This window comes from Varroa jacobsoni, unplaced genomic scaffold (assembly GCF_002532875.2).
Source record: "Varroa jacobsoni isolate VJ856 unplaced genomic scaffold, vjacob_1.0 scaffold_1071, whole genome shotgun sequence".
Classification (NCBI taxonomy): domain Eukaryota; kingdom Metazoa; phylum Arthropoda; class Arachnida; order Mesostigmata; family Varroidae; genus Varroa; species Varroa jacobsoni.
In genome coordinates, this window is record NW_019213973.1 from 251,121 (window position 1) to 269,793 (window position 18,673).

The 18,673-nt window shown below is 39.8% G+C and overlaps 2 protein-coding genes across 6 annotated transcripts; both read right to left on the reverse strand.

Moving 5' to 3' along the window:
- Positions 1-1,486: 1,486 nt before the first annotated feature.
- On the reverse strand, positions 1,487-7,421 carry LOC111266332 (beta-1,4-N-acetylgalactosaminyltransferase bre-4). 2 transcript variants are annotated; one of them, XM_022843747.2, is made up of 7 exons: positions 7,012-7,421; positions 5,653-5,899; positions 4,615-5,145; positions 4,281-4,511; positions 3,975-4,100; positions 3,428-3,540; positions 1,487-3,032 (listed from the first exon to the last, which is right to left on the reverse strand). In XM_022843747.2, exons 3-7 carry the CDS (start codon positions 4,945-4,947, stop codon positions 2,849-2,851), a joined length of 987 nt encoding a protein of 328 aa, XP_022699482.1. In that variant the 5' UTR covers positions 4,948-5,145; positions 5,653-5,899; positions 7,012-7,421; the 3' UTR covers positions 1,487-2,848. The 2 variants fall into 2 exon arrangements, with proteins under 2 accessions (XP_022699482.1, XP_022699481.1); XM_022843746.2 differs by lacking the exon at positions 5,653-5,899.
- A 977-nt stretch (positions 7,422-8,398) lies between these two features.
- On the reverse strand, positions 8,399-18,482 carry LOC111266331 (glucose dehydrogenase [FAD, quinone]). Of its 4 annotated transcripts, none has more exons than XM_022843744.2 (14): positions 18,340-18,482; positions 17,012-17,210; positions 16,207-16,415; positions 14,156-14,358; positions 13,235-13,428; positions 12,728-12,980; positions 12,320-12,487; positions 11,476-11,598; positions 11,145-11,336; positions 10,524-10,701; positions 9,953-10,033; positions 9,312-9,453; positions 8,925-8,980; positions 8,399-8,710 (listed from the first exon to the last, which is right to left on the reverse strand). In XM_022843744.2, exons 3-13 carry the CDS (start codon positions 16,376-16,378, stop codon positions 8,935-8,937), a joined length of 1,752 nt encoding a protein of 583 aa, XP_022699479.1. In that variant the 5' UTR covers positions 16,379-16,415; positions 17,012-17,210; positions 18,340-18,482; the 3' UTR covers positions 8,399-8,710; positions 8,925-8,934. The 4 variants fall into 4 exon arrangements, with proteins under 4 accessions (XP_022699479.1, XP_022699477.1, XP_022699478.1 ...); XM_022843742.2 differs by having other exon boundaries at positions 8,925-9,042; XM_022843743.2 differs by having other exon boundaries at positions 8,870-9,042.
- Positions 18,483-18,673: the final 191 nt, after the last annotated feature.

The window sequence follows — 18,673 nt, forward strand, 5'->3', positions numbered from 1 at the left end:
CCCACGTATCTACGGAACATTCGTTGGAGTGTTGAGAATTGAATGTATCCCTTGTAAAAATGACTTCCCCTGACAAGAAAATCTTGTGTACCATTGACAAGCGCCATTGGCATGGTTATGCCAACGTCCAGAGTCATCTATATTCGAACTCAAATATGTGCAAACCATCCTTGAGATATCCGTTTGATAATCGGTAGGGGGCAGATACACTACTCGCATCTTCGTCCAGTTTGAGAAATAACATATGTCAACATAAATCCGCCAGTGGACGGCCATGCTCGATAATAGATACATGTAAAGTTTTTGTGTTCTCTCGTTTCCCAACCAAGACAAGCTAAACATGACAAATGCAACCCGTTTTTTTTTCGATTATTCATTGGACACGTGCTCCGACCGTCCATATCGAATTCAACGAGATTGAGTTACGGGACCACTAAGCATGGGACATCTCCATATCATACGCACTGACTGCATTTTGCTTTCCGGTGGAACGGGATAGAGGTTAGCCAATGTAAAACTGTTATGGTTACACCGGTGGAAGCGATTTGTTTTGGAAGACAGATTAACTTTTATTGAAGTGTCTCGATCCCGAGGGCGTTCAACTGAAGTGCTGTAAGTAGAAAATACCCTTACTGACAGAATCAAGCTACGTTATCTGTTAAATGTTATACAAACTATATATACATTGAATTTGACAGAACCCCTTAGATAATGAGCGTGTTTACATATTCTAAAAGTAAATACGCCAAACACCATTCAAGCAGTGGGAAAATTCGCAACCCCACCTAAGTATCTCTTTGTTCTGGGACGAACGGGTCCTTCCGTTAGAAACTCGATAGACAAATTGATATAAATTGTTTTCGAACAAAATGATACAAAGGATCTAACCGGGATCGACATACGATCGTGTACGAAAACGTCATATTCTCTTAAGAGCACGTAAATGGTAAACACCGAATAGGGCTTGATCTATTATTTCGTAATAGTCTGTTTTTTGGTCGAGTAGGGGCTTGTGTGAACTTCTAACAGTACATGTGTTGTCAATATTTTACTAAATTTACGTATTTTCGCCATTTGAGCAAAGACAAATACTGAACGTCGTGGTGCAAAATAGAGTAGGTTCCTAAAAGCAACGGTGCGCGAAGTTTTTTTCTGATCCTAACCTAAGGGGTACAGCATTGATTCTATTGTTGTTAGTGTGCAGTACCCATGATCTGTGGATTAAATTGAGATGAATCTTAGAAATTACCTCTGTAATTGAAGAAAACCATTGGAAATCGTTCCGGTTTTGCCCAGATAATGCCTTAACAGAATGAAGACATCTTTGAAACTTGGATAGTAACCTCAACGCATTCGGTTTTAATTAAATCACCACATTCAGGAGATTCATTATTTTTTGGTCGAGGTCCCCCTGACCGACTCATGCACGCGTGAAGCTTCGATAGAGCCGCCTTAATCTATGTAGACATAAAAATAATAACACGAGTGAACAAAAAGTATTCGTTTTATTATCAACAAATACAGTTATTAACCCTCTCAGTAATTACGTGTATAGAACTTATACAGTTTAAGACGTACACGGACAATTTTCTTAATATACATATTTATATTATGTTTTCATGGGGGCATTTGTACGTATGTAGTGAACTTCAAATTCGAATCAGCTAAAGTGAGAAGAAAAGTTATAGTAATTGCAGTATGGTGCAATCACATTATTACTGTATAATACTTCATAATGGCAATAGTTATGTAGTTGAATGATTACGACATTGGGAAGTCATAAAATGGACTTGACGTCATCATGACTTGCCGATATTAAAATTTTATCATTTGGCCTTTGAAGCAAATAGTAAGAAAATGAAGTCAATATCGCGCTGACCGGCCACAAAAACTAAAGAGGCACACAAGGTTTACGTCAATGGGATTCATCATGTAAAATTTGGTGACGTATTCTTTCTACGTAAAAGCTGGCCAGCGTTTTCTAACATTTCAACGAACTCGGGCCTTTATGATCATGGGTTCGCAGCGCTATCCACCCCGTTGCCGCATCAAGTAGGCCCTCAGCCTGTCGAGGTATTGGGCTGTCTCCTTCGTCTATTGTGGATTCATTACTATATAGTTTCTAAATAGTTGTAGTAGGCATATGAATAATTAGAGATATTTTCAGTACAGGAAGCAGCTACCACGTTTCGTCATCTTAGCATCATGACTTATTATATAGTAACTAATTAATCATTCGATGTCCGTTGATAGTCACAGATTTAGGTAGTTGGCGTATTTTTTCGAGGCTTGAAACCTTTTCTATCTATATTTTCTTTTTAGCGCCACTGAATTATTGTCAAAAGTAAAATACGCTATAGACAGTCGTGTAACTCCTATCGAATCGACAAGGTAGAAAGCATCACAGAGGTCAGACGCTACTCGTATGTTCACGTATGAAGAAGGTTTGCGATCCTGACTCTTACCGATGCCGCTAACGTAGGCACAAACGTGAACAGAAAACGAACAAACGAATAGGACAAATTTCCTATGCGACGTCCTGTTACGGCGCCAAACTTACTTGATTGACAAATCTGTTTACTAACATTTTACGTTTACGAACCAAATAAAATCACCCTCGTTGTCGCGCTGAAAGCAAATACGTGTGTATGTATGTGGAAAAAAAAAACGAATACAAAAAAGTAGCTTCTGACGACAATTTTATGCACGTTTCTCTATCGCTCCATACATATTTACAGAGAAAGTTCGAACTGGATATGGTGTTGCGCCTTGATGTCTATAACGACCGCTATTATACGGAAAGCCGTGAAGAATTCTAGCAAGATTCGGTAAGAAATGGGCGTTTCGATCAGTTAGAAAGGCTCTTGTGAAGGTGAACGGTGATCATTGTGAAGAGGGGATTTCGGTTGATCGAGAGCACATCGTAGCGTAGGTCGCTTAAACCATCGTATTTCCATTTGGCTTCGGTTTCTAGCAGCAGAGAAAACCGGCCGGGGTTTGGTGTTGCCTTGCCGTGGCTTAACATTGTATACCTTGATAACATACAGACATTTGTATATATTAGGATACTTGATCTAAATCTATAAACTGGACCGTCGATTCGGTTTAAACTGTACCTATCCAACGTTGTGTGTTATACAGAATTTTTTTTGGCTGATATAGAAGAACAACGATGTGCCATCGTAGTCGTGCAGTGTAGCACAATGTATACATTTTACTACGCTATCAGTGCGAATGCAAACAACAAAATCCGTACAACAAAATGATGTCGAGCTGCTTTATGCTTTTGGAACAAGTTTCATATGTATAAAACTGCGGTGTAGATTATCTATATATATATATATATATATATATATATACATAGTACTCGGGGCGATTAGGCATGCGCAGTGGGTCACGGATATTAGGATAGACGCTGAAAAAATACCTGGATATATGAGGCGGCCAACGAGAGATCGTAAGACCAGCCAGACGTAGACGCAAAGCTAAGTCATCGTCCTCGGCACCCCAACCCCAGAATCGATTGGAAAAGCCATTCACCTGAAATACGGGACGTTAAAGCATATTCTCCTGGTGCTAGCAAAATTCCAAGGAAAACGTTCCTTACCGGCAACGCTAATCAAACGAACCCCCGAAGACTGATGCTGATAATAAATTTATGACTACTTTAAAGACTAAATACGATCTATGCAAATATATAAAAGATATTTTGATCGCCTTATTGAAAAAATCTGTATACAGTAGGTATTTTAGAAAGTGATAGTTTACTACACAGTTCATTAGGCCGCTTAAAATAAGTTTCGTAATTGCCTGGACGTACTTTCGATTTGTAGCATACATTCAACATTGTAACAAAAGATATATTTTGTAGACTTGTTATGTTAAAAGATCTAGGGATCGTCAGGACATGCCACAGGTTGTCCTGTGTCGTTGCACGAAATAAAAACGAAACAAGTCCTAAAAAACTGCTTCACCTTTAAAACGTGTTCGCGTTGCATAGCAACCACACCTCCAAAGATGTTACTGTATGGTACGACGTAACGAAACGTATCGATTGCCACGCACATATGCCGTGGATGGCTGCTACATGCATACGCATTCTGTAATTTAAGAATCCAAGTAATCTCATTTAATTCGGAACACAGACTTCTTCATTAGTGCATGGTCATGCAGCATGAACCTCATCTGTACTCCGTGGGTCCTTCATTTTTATCAGAGCAAAAATTACTACAATCATCATGAAAACAAAACTTTACCAAATGATTCGAATAATTTGTTACCTGTGGATTTTCCGGAAGCAGGTCCACATCATGAAAAATAAAACAGCAGAAATTGTCAAAATCTCTAAGTGCCTCACGGAAGCCGACATTGAATAGCATCCCTCGGTTGAACTGGCCTTCCTTGTCCTGTTGAATTATGTATATCGCATACGCAATACCTTGCCCGGCAAGGAAGTCATGCATATGTTGAATAAATAATTCGAGGTGTTCTGAACGATTCCGGTAAGGTACCTTTGGAAATATACAAAGTTAGCTTTCTTGCTTTTGTGTCTATAACGATAGTAACAATTATGACTGAGTCGTTTATGAACCGAGATCATTATTATTGCTTTACCACAATGGCTGTGCGATATGCTGGCTCGCAGCCTTCCGGTTGTATTAGCGATAGACCGCTTTTATTAAAATGTTTGTTAAGTCGCCTTTCGAGTGATCGCAGGTACGCCTCATTAACTATCCGACGAACGGGACCATAGTTGCGACTGTTAGGGATGAGCTCGCAGTGGCCTTGTACAGGCACGCATGACACCACATCATCAAGAGACGTGTAGGACACACCCCAGCCTGTGGGGCATCGAAGAGCTAGTAAAAACAGGATAACGGCTATGAGCATAAGCCAATGTTCGCACGCCAGTGCACGAATCTTGCTACGTAGTTTGGAACTACCCATGACGAAATGAGGTTCAACTGTTGCTGTCGTAGATAACGGCCGGTCGTCCGGAAACTGACCTACAGGCCTTCTATCTTAGCTGGCCTGAATTTTTACGTGAAGTCAACGAAGCACCGAGGATTGCGAAGCTACTCATTAGGAAGAGGTTGCAAGTGGCATAAGCGAATTCTCACTCCACTGGCCACGCGTGCCGACAGACTGCAATGAGTTACAGTAGAAAGAAAAGATTTAGACGACAATTAAAAAACAATTTGTCAATAATTAGATAAATATAGAGAATATTTGTTTCTCAGACGTATATCGTTTTTAACAATGCAAGTAAAGTGTTCGTTTGATTTGACATTGCTCATTTCGGGTTACCCTATATCGAAACGTGGCTTTAAAAAATCTTGAACGTCGGCTAAAGTATCCAAGGGCAAAAATAGCAAAAGTTACTGTTGAATAAGATATACATCGAAAATAGAGTTTGATCTCTGTATGGAAGATGACGACTTTGTTTGATGTTGTGAACGAAACAAGCATTTATATATATAGACGCTTGAACAAGTTAATATATATATATATATACAAGACTGCTGCTTCCTGCAAAGACGACCTTCACCGTGAGCAACCATTACGAAAGCAACTCTCTCTATTTATTTATGACCATTGCCTAGGCAAAAGGCGTCGGCGCAACACCGTATGTATCATCGTTCGTATTCTTACCGTACTTCTATTGTACAGGCTAGCCCGAAAGTACCCTTTCGTGTTAGGAAATTATTCGGTCCCAAAGATGATAATCCACTTGTTTGAGTGCGCAGCGGGCGGCAACGCAGAATATTTGATGTACCGCTAGACATGCGGTCTAGACACCGTTGTATCTGGCTCAGTCACAAACCATGAATAGTATTCGTGTTTTGTGGGTCACGAGGCAAAACGTTGGTAAATAATGCCTTTACCTAACCACGCGACTCTGAAGGACGTATCAAAATCGAAACGTGAATGAGCGAGCATTATCATGACTAGCGAGTCATGTATATACGAGTTTCTATTGCTATTTACAGTTCTCAATGAAACTTTGCATTAATCATATAACAAAACGAGGTGCGGGGTTTATAGACGGTCGCATTGCGACAACTATTGTACACCTATCCTACCACCGGTACACATCGATACCAGAGAAAGGCTTCGCTAAAGAAGGAATCTCTTCGTGATAGAAAACATGGAAGCTCGTTATTTTAGCGCAATACTATATTTGAAAGCATACTATATTAATTAACTATTACTAATGAATTAATTAGACGAGAATTGGTTGTTAATTAAACCCTTCCCATATAAAGTGCAGCGCAGCCCAGCCCAGTTATGAGAGTAGGGTATTTTTATGTGCCTTATCTATGCAAGCGAAAATCATGTATATTGCCGTGTTGTTCTCTGCTGTATTTCGCCGGCGTGTATTGTCACGTCTTGGACGACGTAATGAACAGTATGTAATACGTTCTACCGAGTGTTTATCCTTCTTTTTTTTTTTCTTCTCTCCGCTCGCCTTTTGCGTTATTAGTATATTCAAGTTACTAGTGTATTTAATGAAATCTATAGCCTAAAGTGCATTATGTACTTCATTTCTAAGCGCCTCGACTTGTAGCGCATGTTCTGCTTTCGAACTCCACTTCACTTCCAATTCAACACACACTTTATCCTACAGTATTTTGAGGCGAATAGAAAAACGTAAGTTATTATAGCGTTATTAAATGTAAAGTGGTAAACTACTATCAATTTAAGATGATAGTTTTTGTCCTGTACTTTTTTTGTGGGCTAGATATGTATTTTCGACAATGACAACAATATTACCTGTATCTGCATTGATCACTTAAGAAATTGGCATTCGTTTTATCCGCTAAATTCATATATTAGAACAATCTCTTATTGTATTTAATCTATCAAAGCTCATCTGATAAAAGCTTCAACTCACATGACATTCAACTCAGGAGAATATCAATATGAGGTCGTTCAAAAAATTATTTCAACAACTTCCATGCTATATTGGCTTCAGTAGAAACTATTGATTCCTCCAACTTCGATTCTCACCTTCTTATCAGGTCGCCGACACAACAGGGGCCCTCACATTTTCAGGACCGCATACAGATGAATGTAGAAAATTGCTTTTCAATAGGCTTTCACTACGAGATTCCGGCTCCAAGACATACCGTCGTATGTCCGAACAGCGCACCCACTGCACGCTCGCCTAAACGCAATGAAAATCTGTCTAAATCACAAGAACTAGATAATATCTAGTCAACTTATATTCGAAGTGTATATCCAGTCCAACGACTACAAGCTCACGTAACTTCACTACAGGTTCTCATTGGTGTAGCTTTTTTTAACTATACTTTTTTGTAAAAGCGTGTCCTAACATAACACATAGAGCAATATACAACATTCATACACAAGCCGGAGTTCCGCCCACTGCTTTAGACTAGATTTAGAAATGCAACCAGCTACGACTCATCCGTCAGATAGGCACGTGTCTTCGAGAAAGAGTAAGGGTACGGTTATGCGAAGGGCGGGCAACGGCAATGCGTCCCCTTTGAGAAATAGCTAAACTGCAGAAGCTGGACCACCAACTAGAAAAAAGGGGGCACATTAAAACGTTCCAACATAGATGATGAAATGTCCAAATCGTTTGTTTGTACAACTAGTTAAAAAAAGTATCTAAAAAAAGGAAAAAAAGAAAGTATCTAAGAAGCTAAACGACGAACGGTTTGGACGTATTTAGTTTTAGGGCGATATAATTCAATGAGCGTTTGTGCCATAATAATATTAAGAAAATATTTTTTCCGGGAAAGGGTAGGAAAAATGAAACGAGAACGTATACCAAAAGAGAGGGTACACATGCACTTTTACCCGTTGGATGAATCAACAAACAAGTCGACCTGAAGACAGAATGGTCTCATGTGCGGCTCGCCCACGAGTAGCATCGAAAAGTCAATTAGAGCTTTTACTCTTAAAAAACCAAAACGATCAGACTCCGTGATTTTCAATAAATTGGACCGTAAAAGTGCTGCTGCTATTTCCGCAGCTCTTAAGTTCTATTTGGCAAACGGCATACATTAGACTTAGCTTTAGGACGGACGTCATTATAGTTATTGGCAATTAGGATCGTCATGTAGACACTGAATACACATGTTTGGTCACTCCTAATACGTCCGAGAGCTATAATTATTTGCCCATATTTACGCTAAGACGTACCAAAACGACAAAGAGGGTCCTGATGGCTTTAACAACTGAACACATGCTGCATGTGAAAGTCAAACGGATGCGATGGGGCTGTCTCTCAAAAAAGAAAATCAGAACAGGGTAGTAGACAAAGGGACCCTGCTTGGTGGAGTTTATCCTGTCCCATACAGTCACCTGAACTAAAAGTGATCATACGCATATAATCAGCTAAGGTTAGTCTAAAGATAAGAAGCACATCTCGCGATTTGAACTACTTTCACAATAATTTATTTCATAAGATGGTCAACACTAATTCCGTGACGCGCAAAGAATCTATATTGGTCCAATCGTGCCACAGTCGATACCGCATTTTGTCACTCTCTCGAAAACCACTGGACATAAACACTGGTCCCGGTGAGAACAATACAGCGTACCCTAGCTCGCTCTTCGTACCTTTCGACGTCTCTCTGCGTCGGTTTTAAATACGCGAGTTGTCCTGCAGCGCAAGCGGTACCATGCGATGTGGCACATATCGAATGGACCCATCGGGTTTATGTGCACTTAAGATGCCCTGCAAGCCAACAAACGAAAAACAATCGCAGTAGTAAATCGTAGATTAAACTAAGACGTAACATGAGAAAACAGATTAGTTTTAATTTGCAATAAATGCCACGATCTGACTGACGGTATTTAGTTGTCTCTTGCAGACTCCTGGATAGCTATATGTTACCTATGTGCTTCCACGTTACCAACAACGGAAATCGGTGGTCTATAGGTGACTGTACCTTGAGAAGGTCAGCGGCCCGCTCCGCGACCATAATGACGGGCGCATTCGTGTTGCCTGAAGGGATTTTTGGAATGACAGAAGCATCAACGACTCGTAGACCCTTAATGCCTTTTACCCTGCGACGCGCAAATATTCATGTTTTCATACCGTTGCAATGCCATCAAATGCGGTAGTGTCCGGTTTTATTTAGAAAATTGGTCATAAAATAACAGTGATTGAATTTTATGCATTGGTATTCAAAAACATCCAGGATGAATAAATCACTCAGTAACGCGTTCTATAATTTCTATTCATCAAAAAAAATATATATGTTTTAAAGTATATTACAATTCGTCGTTAGTAATCAACCCCAAGTATGTATCACTAAAAAACAAAAAACGTTTACCGAAGAAGAGGGTCGACCACGGTGCTGGGATCCTGTGGACTACCCATTTTGCAGGTTCCGACTGGATGGTATATTGTGGCGGTATAGGTGCGAGCGAGACATGCCAAATATTTGTCCGATCGAACCGGATATATTTCGCAACCTGAGTAAGCCGAGACGGTTTTGTTATTAAACATGCCGACGAGCAAAGGGAGAAGTGATCGTTACATAATCATCGATTATCTAAATCTCGATAAAAAAAAAATACACAAAGTGGCAGCAATAGTGTCAGTAACAGATTTTGGGTTTTGTTAACACTGAGCGATGATATAACGGGAGGTCGTACAAGGTACGTTAACATAAGTGTTGATGTCGGGTATCGCTATTTGCTGCTCATATGAGCCTACTGCGGTAGTATCTAAACTTAGGTTACCCGACCTGAAAATAAACGTTTCAAGTTTCGCGTTCGATAGCGCCGTTGAACATTGCTTCAGACGCCTAGCCCCTTACAATATGAAAAAATATGTCTACGTCCAACTCGGAACCTAGATCAGCACGTGCCGTTGAGTAATCAGGCTCACACGTAGAACTTCATTGATAAAAAGGCGCCAAATCTCAGATGGAGACAATACGTTTTACTTGAATCTCGTTACTAAACATACCTGGGAATATCATGCTGAATGGCCGAGCCCCGAATTTTTTGAATGGCTCCGACATGCCGATAGCAAAGCATTGTTTCATCGCTAAAATAAACAAAATGATTTGTGAGTAGAGATTTTTGCGAAATGATCTGATCTCCTGATCTACCAACCGTCATATAACATTAGAGGGACTGCGAAAATTTGTGTAGACTGCTTTGGCAGGTGCTGAGGGACACTTATAATCCAGCCTTCTGCTACCTCTTGCATTAGGCTGCAGCGCGTCCTATGCTGCTCCTTTCCGAAGACCCCTGTTCCCATCTGAACAAACTAGTGTCTTCGGTGGCCTATTCTCGGATTTACATTATCTCTTGGTGCTAAAAATTACTTCGAGGAAACCTGCAACGTCATATGTAACAAACATCTACTCCTTGAAGTTGCTCGAAGAACTTAAGTGGCTCAAAATATGCAAAAAGAACTCCAATTGTTGCGAAAGAATAGACGTTAGCTGCACTTGAACTCAGGCTAGGCACAAGGACATTTATAGCACATAATAACCTATCCAGATGTAAAATCATTCTATCCGTAGGTGTACCTTCGACGAGGGTAAGAACGTCTTCATTCTTTGTGAGGTACCTCGGATTGATGAGTGGCGGATCGTCAGGGTCTGAGGAACGCAATTTTACGTAACCTCGAGATCGAGGTCGCAAAAGCACTGGATATAGAGTAAATGAGTCAAGGTTTAAATAGGGTCGATATACACGTTCGAAAAACTGCAACGTAATACATAAATGTATAAATTATAATACAAAGTCGAGTTTCCAGATTTGTTTGTCGAAGTCAGTCTTCGTATTTTACGTAAGTAACATGCAAGCAACTTTAAACTTAACAAGCCGGTTTTATCAGCGTCCACGGTACATATACGTTAACAATGCTGGCCGACCTCAAACATTGTATCCCAGAACCGTATTTAGAACCGGAGAAAGGATTTCTCTAACAAGCAATTGAAACATATGAAACAATAACGGGTTAAAGTGTGCCCAGACTCATTTCAATCGAACATATGGTATCGATGGCTGGATTTTCTTAAACAAATTTAATATATGTTGGGTAAGGCATCTTTCCGTTAACGATACGTAAAGCATTACAAAGTGCGTTATGGATACCTACTTAAAAAACTGGCGGAAAATAACTTGCAGTCAACATAGGTAGTTACCTTGTCTGAAATTCCCATGACTTTTTTAATCGTAGATCCTCCATCACCAGCTGGCGAGGAAGATATAAAATGGATTTCGGCGTCTGGCCAATCTCCAGTGTCATTGTTATATTTTGTTTTCAAGAAGCCGACCCCCTCAACACCACCCAGCAGCGTCAGGGGGCCGTCCTTGGCAAAAATATATTGGATTACCTAAGAAATGAAATAAAAACAACAAAAAAATTAGAACTATAATACATAAGCTGTAAAAAAATAGCAAGTTAGTTGTAATAATTTTAGTAATATATTTTCAAAGTAAATAAACGGACTTGATTCTCTTGAATTTAGTTACCTTATCAAGGCCGACTCTTTTGCGTACGACTGAAAGCGTCTGGTTGATTTGAAAACTTAACCCAGCAGCCCCAATATGGTCATGTAGATTGCGGCCTACTGGAAGGTCCATGACTACCGGAATCTGCCAAGCAAGATAAACACCACATGGTCTGTATTTGACGAGGAGCACATTAATAATGATCTATTCACTATACGTCTTGCGACTGACGTTCGACAATAGGGCCTGTTATTGGATTATATGCAAGTTCGTTATGTTGGAAGATGGTCGACTCAGCCCACGTATATCACAGAGACGTCTTCCGAAAGCCTACTCGGACCTTGATACTGCGAGCTATCCATCGTGCAGTGATTAATATTAATAGAATATATTCCGCAATAGGTAAAGGAAAAGGTTTAATGGAGTCAAACGGACGAGGCTATTGGCTGGACTGACTTATTTTCTTTGTTATATATTCGTTTCGATATAGACAACCATCGAAGTTAGCTCCGGAGGCATTATTAAACGCTTTTCTGTGCACAGGAGACCAGGATTAGATACAATATCTTAACTGATTTTTGGTATACTGAAGTAAAGGCCAACCGTTTAACATTTATTTTAATGTGTTTGACAGGTGGGGAAAAAAAGCTTTTGAGCGGCCGTCATCATCTTTCACTAGCTGACAGTACGAACGACAAAAATCGGACAGACAAACAGTCGGACAGAGAGACAGGCAATCGGACAGACAGACAGTCGAACAAATTTAGTAACAAATGTGATTTATTAATGGTATACGTCCGTAATATACAAACGGACGTATTAACGGGGCTTCTACCAATCTACCTGGTATACAGACTGTACTTGCCCCGAGCGATCGAAGATGCTGAGCAGGTCCGATTCCCGACAGCATAAGGATTTGCGGTGAATTGATGGAGCCAGCAGAAAGGATAACTTCGCGATTGGCATGCACCGTTCGCAGACGGCCTCGAAGACGAAACAGAACGCCAATACAATGCCTCCCTTCAAGTAACAGCTGTGAAATAATAGGACATTTAATTGCCTCAAGAAGCTACAAGCACATGCTACCTTCCACTTACTTGTGTTAAGCTGTTTTTACGATTCCTATGAATCGGAACCCGATGCAGTCCAAACATAGCACCCGCTAATAGCATGATTTGAAATTTCGAGATACGCTCAAATCCGACTCGAATAAATCCACTTGAGAATTTACGTACGTAAATAGCCTTCTCTTGTACACGATCATAAAACTTACCTTAAGTACTTTAGCATTAGTGAGTATGTGCAGATTCGGCCTATAGCGTGCAGTATGTAAAAATGCTTTGCTTGTGCTAACTCGTTTGCCGTTTTGAACGGTTCCCTGTGGAACGTCGAAGCGGGTCTGCAAGTGACCATTATAGTCTCCCCGAGGGTAACCCAGAGTTTCTCCAGCAGCCACGAATGCTTCTCCTAACGGGGTACGGAATGGGGCTCGCTCTACGGTTACTGGACCCCCCGTCACGTGGTAGCTGTCAACATTCAAAATAAAAACAGGTCAATTATAGTAATCAAGGGTTATTGTGGCTATAAGATTTAATCGCTTAGCTATATATTAAGATCAATAACAACTGCAGTCTTCATAACACCTATATTTGTCGATTAAAAATGAGATTTAGAAACAGTTTCTAGGACTATATTGAGACGACCTTAGTTGAAAACAATGTTGTGTACGTTTTTTAATGCCTGTCGATTGTTCTCTTGCTATACTGTGCGCACAACGTACCCGCCCGCTAAAATATCAGGGTCTCTATTGTTTTCCGATTTCAGGAAGTAGGGAAACACTTCTTTCCATGACCATCCGGCGCAGCCCAGACCAGTGTCCCACTGATCGTAATCCTTCCGGTTACCACGCACGTAGAGCATGTAATTGAGAACACTTGATCCGCCTAATACTTTTCCTCGCGGCCATACACTTTGCTGAAAAGCATAACAAAAATAGAAAATAATATGTTTTGTGTGTATTAAATTGAGGATAGTTAATAATAACAATAAGATGGATACCTTCTATCCGTGTGAGACTTAGTCAATGTTTTGGAATCGTAAGTGCGTAAAAAGTTTTTGTTGACTTAGTGTGCTGTCGTAATGATCACAGGTTTGCCTATAGAATAGAGAAACGCGGGAATGGCCTAGGTACAGCACCGGCCGTGGGCCGTTTTGTCCTGATGGCCAGTCGTCTGAAACAATGAATAGCCATGACAGTTTTAATCGAACAACTCAAGAGCCTTATTTTTTTGAATGAATATCTCTAAACCACTAATGAGATACTACGTACCTTTAGGTTGATTGCATAAAATAATAATATATCGAAGATAGATCAAGGACTGAAATTGACTTACTGAATTACATTTGGTTTTTTTTGTCACAACTATCGCATCATAGATCGACATAAAGACCTAGCCTTGCCTGGGTGACAAGAAGAATAAGTACATTGCTCTTACGTTACACTGTCGTAAACGATCGTCTTTAAAAAATCAAATTCTAAGTTACTGTCTAAATTTACTTTGCCAGTGGTTGTAATTTTATTAAGAAACGCTAAAAAAAATGATTTTTTTTTTTGTAGTACAAGCTTTTAGTAGAAAAACATGCAGTATGTGAGTTGATAACGCAACGCAAGTATAAAAAAAAAAAAAGGTCCAGTAGGTACCCGATTATTGAGTCCAAAACAGGCAGCATCCTGGGGAACGGTTTTGTACTGCCAGTCAACGCGTGTTTTTTGAAATTCGGCAGCCAGGAGAGGCACGTCGTGGAGCGCCGAAGGCGAGCCTCCAGCTTCAAGGAGAAGTACTCGCATCAACGGATCCTCAGAAAGTCTCGCGGCGAGCACAGCACCTGCCGATCCTCCTCCAACTGAAATTTTAGTATATCGACGATATCATTAAGATTTTCTAGATCATAATTACTTATTCCAGCAGAAAGGACGGAGACGATCGAAACCCTTTCGGCGGCAGCAACTGAGGGCGAACTAAACTTAGCCAGTATCTACTTTGTTAGTATATACTGGCTAAGTTTTTATAACGAAAAAAGCACTAAGGGATTACGCTTCAGGCCATTTTGGTGGCGCTTCTTACTTGAACATATTAGATATTGGATCGGTATCTACTATGGGTATATCCTTTATGATCAAAATTTTCGTTTTTCAAATCTTTAACAAAAATAATTAGCTCGCTACTACGGCAGAACAACGTAATGCTAATAATGGTTGACCGTATTGAGCACAGAACGTCGGCAGCGCATAGATCTTGACGATGCAATAATAAATGGTGTAATAAATAAATGTATGGTAGTAGATAAAAAAAATAAATGGTGATTTTTTCCTAAGTAATAGAAATAATCTCAATTTGCTTGCTATCACGGAATTGTCATTTTAACTTCCTTTCGTGTAGCGCCCGATCTTTGCTATTTTTTTCCCAGTTTTTAATCATAGATAATTTTCCTTACGGTAGCAGAAACTGAAAAAAAAAAAACATTTATTGCCGAAAACTACTGCACTGGTAACTTACAGAGGTTTAACATGTTCTGTGCAGTTACGAGATATTGCTATGTATGTGGGTTGTTCAAAAAGGTTAGCACCGAAAGTCAGCTCATAGTAGTTCGGCTGTAATAATAAGCATTACAATAACAGTGACTTTTCGTTAAGCCTTGCTTAATGATGGGCAAACGCCGAGAAAACTTCATCTGTATATGGGACAAGCGCAAAAGCTATGGCAGCAAGACGGCTTCGTCAGCAGAAAACTGTTCTCGCCGCAAAGAAGAGTCTGAAGGCGATCATTCGAGCGTGTGTCTCCCGTTCTTGAAATAGATACACTATGCTGATCAATGGGCTATTATTACTATCATTGGCATAATAATCAACATATCGATCGCGTCATTTCGATCTTTCCGTATTGTAGATTTCTGTTAATTTGATGGAAGTCGATGCTGCTTCTATTGCTAACGCTGCAGTCGCAGGCGTAAGCAAGGTCTCTGGACAAGGGATTCCTAGCCGACTCCACTACTACAGCCGTGGGGAGCCCCCGCTTCCTTCAGCAAGCACGAGACAGTAGCAATAAGCGCCTTTCGTCATGTTACTTTACCCGCATCAACCAGCTCCCTCCTAGATTGTCAAGCCTTCCAGGGCTTTGTCGTTTTGGGTTTTCCTGCCGGCGACAAAATCCACCAAGCAGCTCGCTGCTAAGTTTTGAATGTGGTCACTGGACAACAAAGAACTAGACAGGCGTAGCAAGGTGAGTAGGAGAACGGGTAGCTCGTTGTTACTAGTAATGTTTTTCTAAAGAAAATAGAGGCGGCAACATTGCTAGATGGGTAGGTGTATGCGAATCAATATGGACACTTGTAAAGAGAAATAAAACCGTAAAGGTGTCTGGGTGAAGATAAATGTTTACCACCAACATGAGTAAATTTGATGAGAAAAAATGAATTCCCTATTACCCAGGCTTGATGTCATTTTATAGGTTATCGATATGAGTTGCTTTTACTTGAAGCAGTAAAGTTTCCTCGATTGTTATATAGCTCATAAATCACATTCTTGTAGTTACTTTTCCCTTGATAGGATGACGCGTATATACACGTTGAGCCAGGAACTGTATCCACATATTGATTCATTCGTTCTGTTAAGAACTGGTAGTTAAACTTAGATCTCAGCACTCAGTCTACAACACGAATAGCTAGTAAGCAGAAAACGAGACTTCAACCTACCAACAATGTAGTCGTATTCAGGATCGAATGAAATGCGTGCAAAGGAGGGGGCCTCCCTTTCAACATATAAAAGAATCCAGGCGAGAAAGGGCAGAAGGCCGGCTTTCAGGAGCGTCTTAAGGAGCAAGGACCATTTCAAAAAGGTGATTGGCAGCGGTAGTAACAGGAACATCCCGACTCATTCATGCTCGTCTGAACACACAATAGGCCTTTTACCAATAGGATAAAAAAAATAGGTAAACAACTAACCACTGTTAGTAATTAGCGTTCACTGCGCTGGAGTAAAAGTGACATTTTGCTAATAGTTGCTACGAAAATTTGGCTGAAACAAGGTTTTGGCCATTACAAAAATAACTTTAATAATATACTAATAGGCCGGTTCGTCTGCGCGCATCGGGTTTGTTAGCTTGTAGTAGCTAATGACATCTGCTAGCTATAATAGTATATATAACGAAATTTCAAAGACCGACATTAAAAGTATATATATATTATATAAAATATATTAAGGGTATAACAATATCATAAGCTGAATATAAACTCTTTAAAAATGAAGATACCATATTCTCTCGTAAGTTAATGCGTTAGTGGAATTACGTTATTTCAGAAAAAAAAAAAAAAAAACTGGCAATTCAGGCGCGTTAGATAATCGTTTAGGTCTTGTATCCTCTTCAGGAGATTATCCATGGACACTCGCTTAGGCTATGTACAACATGCAGCACCTCCTTAGTTACTAGCTTATTACGTTATTGTGGTGCAAATGCTCAGTCGTTTACTAGGATACAATTAAGAGCTTAATCTCCATTACCTGACTGCGTAGAAGGTAACAATGAAGGAAACGACAGTGCTTTTTTTTGGCACGGTGCGAACGCAAAGATGACTTAATGTCAAGTCATTTTGAAGGAGTTTAAACGCTAGAATTCAGGAACATTGCTTGAAGGCGGCGCGGTAGATAGACACCCAGCTCTAGCCAAAGGCCAAAAACGGAAGCTTGCTCCATAGAATAACTAAAACGTATTAAAAAATAATAATAAAACTCAATTGTTAATTTTTCTAGGCCTGAGTTAGTGTTACAGGTCCACTCCGGCATCACAATGTACAGACATTGAAAACGATGAGTTAATGTCAGATTCAACTAAGAATTATACCGCTTACAATACTGACTATATGAGAAATTATTAGCTGTTAGTTTTGGTATTATACTATAAAAAACTTCCTTCTGTCCAAGTGATCTGGACCTGGGCACTCGTTCCCTTCTCGAGGCAATGGAACGATTATAAGACACTCCAGCGGTGAAGCTTATTCTTGAGTAATAGGACAAATCTGAGGAATTTAAAGAAAATGAATACGAAGATCTAGTAGATGCATCTAGCTCTCAAAATAAGTAGATTATTTTTTGTTACTTGAACCTTTACGTTAAGAACGAAGATCGTACTTTCATACGGTACGTTTTTATAAAACGTAATCATATGAGTTGACATGCGCGCGATTTATTTTGTATAGAATCTGTGCACTGGAACGGAAGGGCATGTTTTGGCTCAAACACATGACCCGTCATATTACTACGAACTGGTTTAATATTAAAAAGCCATGCAGTAAGGTTCTAGAGTTGTCATTGGCAAATGGGAAACTATAGGTATTGAAAAAATTCAAGGTTTCCTTGAAAAAAATCACCGATAACATTTCTATATGATTACCAGTGCCTCCAAACTCTATGCCCGGCGAATGAATGCAAGCGGCAAGTTTGAAGATTTGTTCAACTAAAAACAGGTCACCGGGTTTGCCCTAGCATCTTGATACGACGACATAATAACACTTGAAAGAAGCAAAAGAGCAGCAGTACAACAAGCGTATTTTATTGTTAAGTTGCCCAATAATTTTCAAATAAAAAATACTCACGTTCCCACAAGGTATCAAAAGTGAAGCTCATGCAAAACGAGGTGATTGCATGCGTTGTTACATGATCGAATCCAACGCTAGATTAGTCATAATTAACGTTTCAATTAGTTGGAGCTTTTTAAAAACGTTATTATTTTTTGCCGCTCCATCATTCGGTGAAACGGTTGGATTTCATCCCGTCTATTACGAAAGTGCAGGAAACACAACAATTGCAAGTTTTTTCCCTGAAAAACTTACCGATTTGCAATTTCGACCATTATGTTGACCCCACCGGGAGGACCGGGTGTTCTAATCGAAATATATACTTTGCCTTTTTCGAAACACAAATATCCTTCAGACCCTCAGGCTCATAGCTAGATTAATTATCATTCTTGAGATAAGTTCAACAAAAGTGATGCCTTCCTGCAATGCAAATGAGGTTCAATGTTTTAACTCTACCAATAATACAATATACTTTTCAAGTTTCACGCTAATTTCCATACGTATATTGCATTAAGTAATTCAGAAAATAACCTAATGATCTAAAGGGACTCGCTTGCTGACATAATCTCGTTTATTACTATTAATTTAT

What these genes read in the sequence shown, in the direction of transcription:
- LOC111266332 (XM_022843746.2), bottom strand. Translation starts at nt 4,947, where the DNA reads ATGGGTAGTTCCAAACTACGTAGCAAGATTCGTGCACTGGCGTGCGAA. An exon ending in AACGCGAACACGTTTTAAAG is followed by an intron (nt 3,541 to 3,974) that starts GTGAAGCAGTTT and finishes CCCGTATTTCAG; the next exon opens with GTGAATGGCTTTTCCAATCG. An exon ending in TGGCCGCCTCATATATCCAG is followed by an intron (nt 3,033 to 3,427) that starts GTATTTTTTCAG and finishes TATGTTATCAAG; the next exon opens with GTATACAATGTTAAGCCACG.
- LOC111266331 (XM_022843742.2), bottom strand. Translation starts at nt 16,378, where the DNA reads ATGTTCCTGTTACTACCGCTGCCAATCACCTTTTTGAAATGGTCCTTG. An exon ending in CGTTCTTACCCTCGTCGAAG is followed by an intron (nt 10,034 to 10,523) that starts GTACACCTACGG and finishes TGTTTATTTTAG; the next exon opens with CGATGAAACAATGCTTTGCT. An exon ending in ATTCAGCATGATATTCCCAG is followed by an intron (nt 9,454 to 9,952) that starts GTATGTTTAGTA and finishes CGGCTTACTCAG; the next exon opens with GTTGCGAAATATATCCGGTT.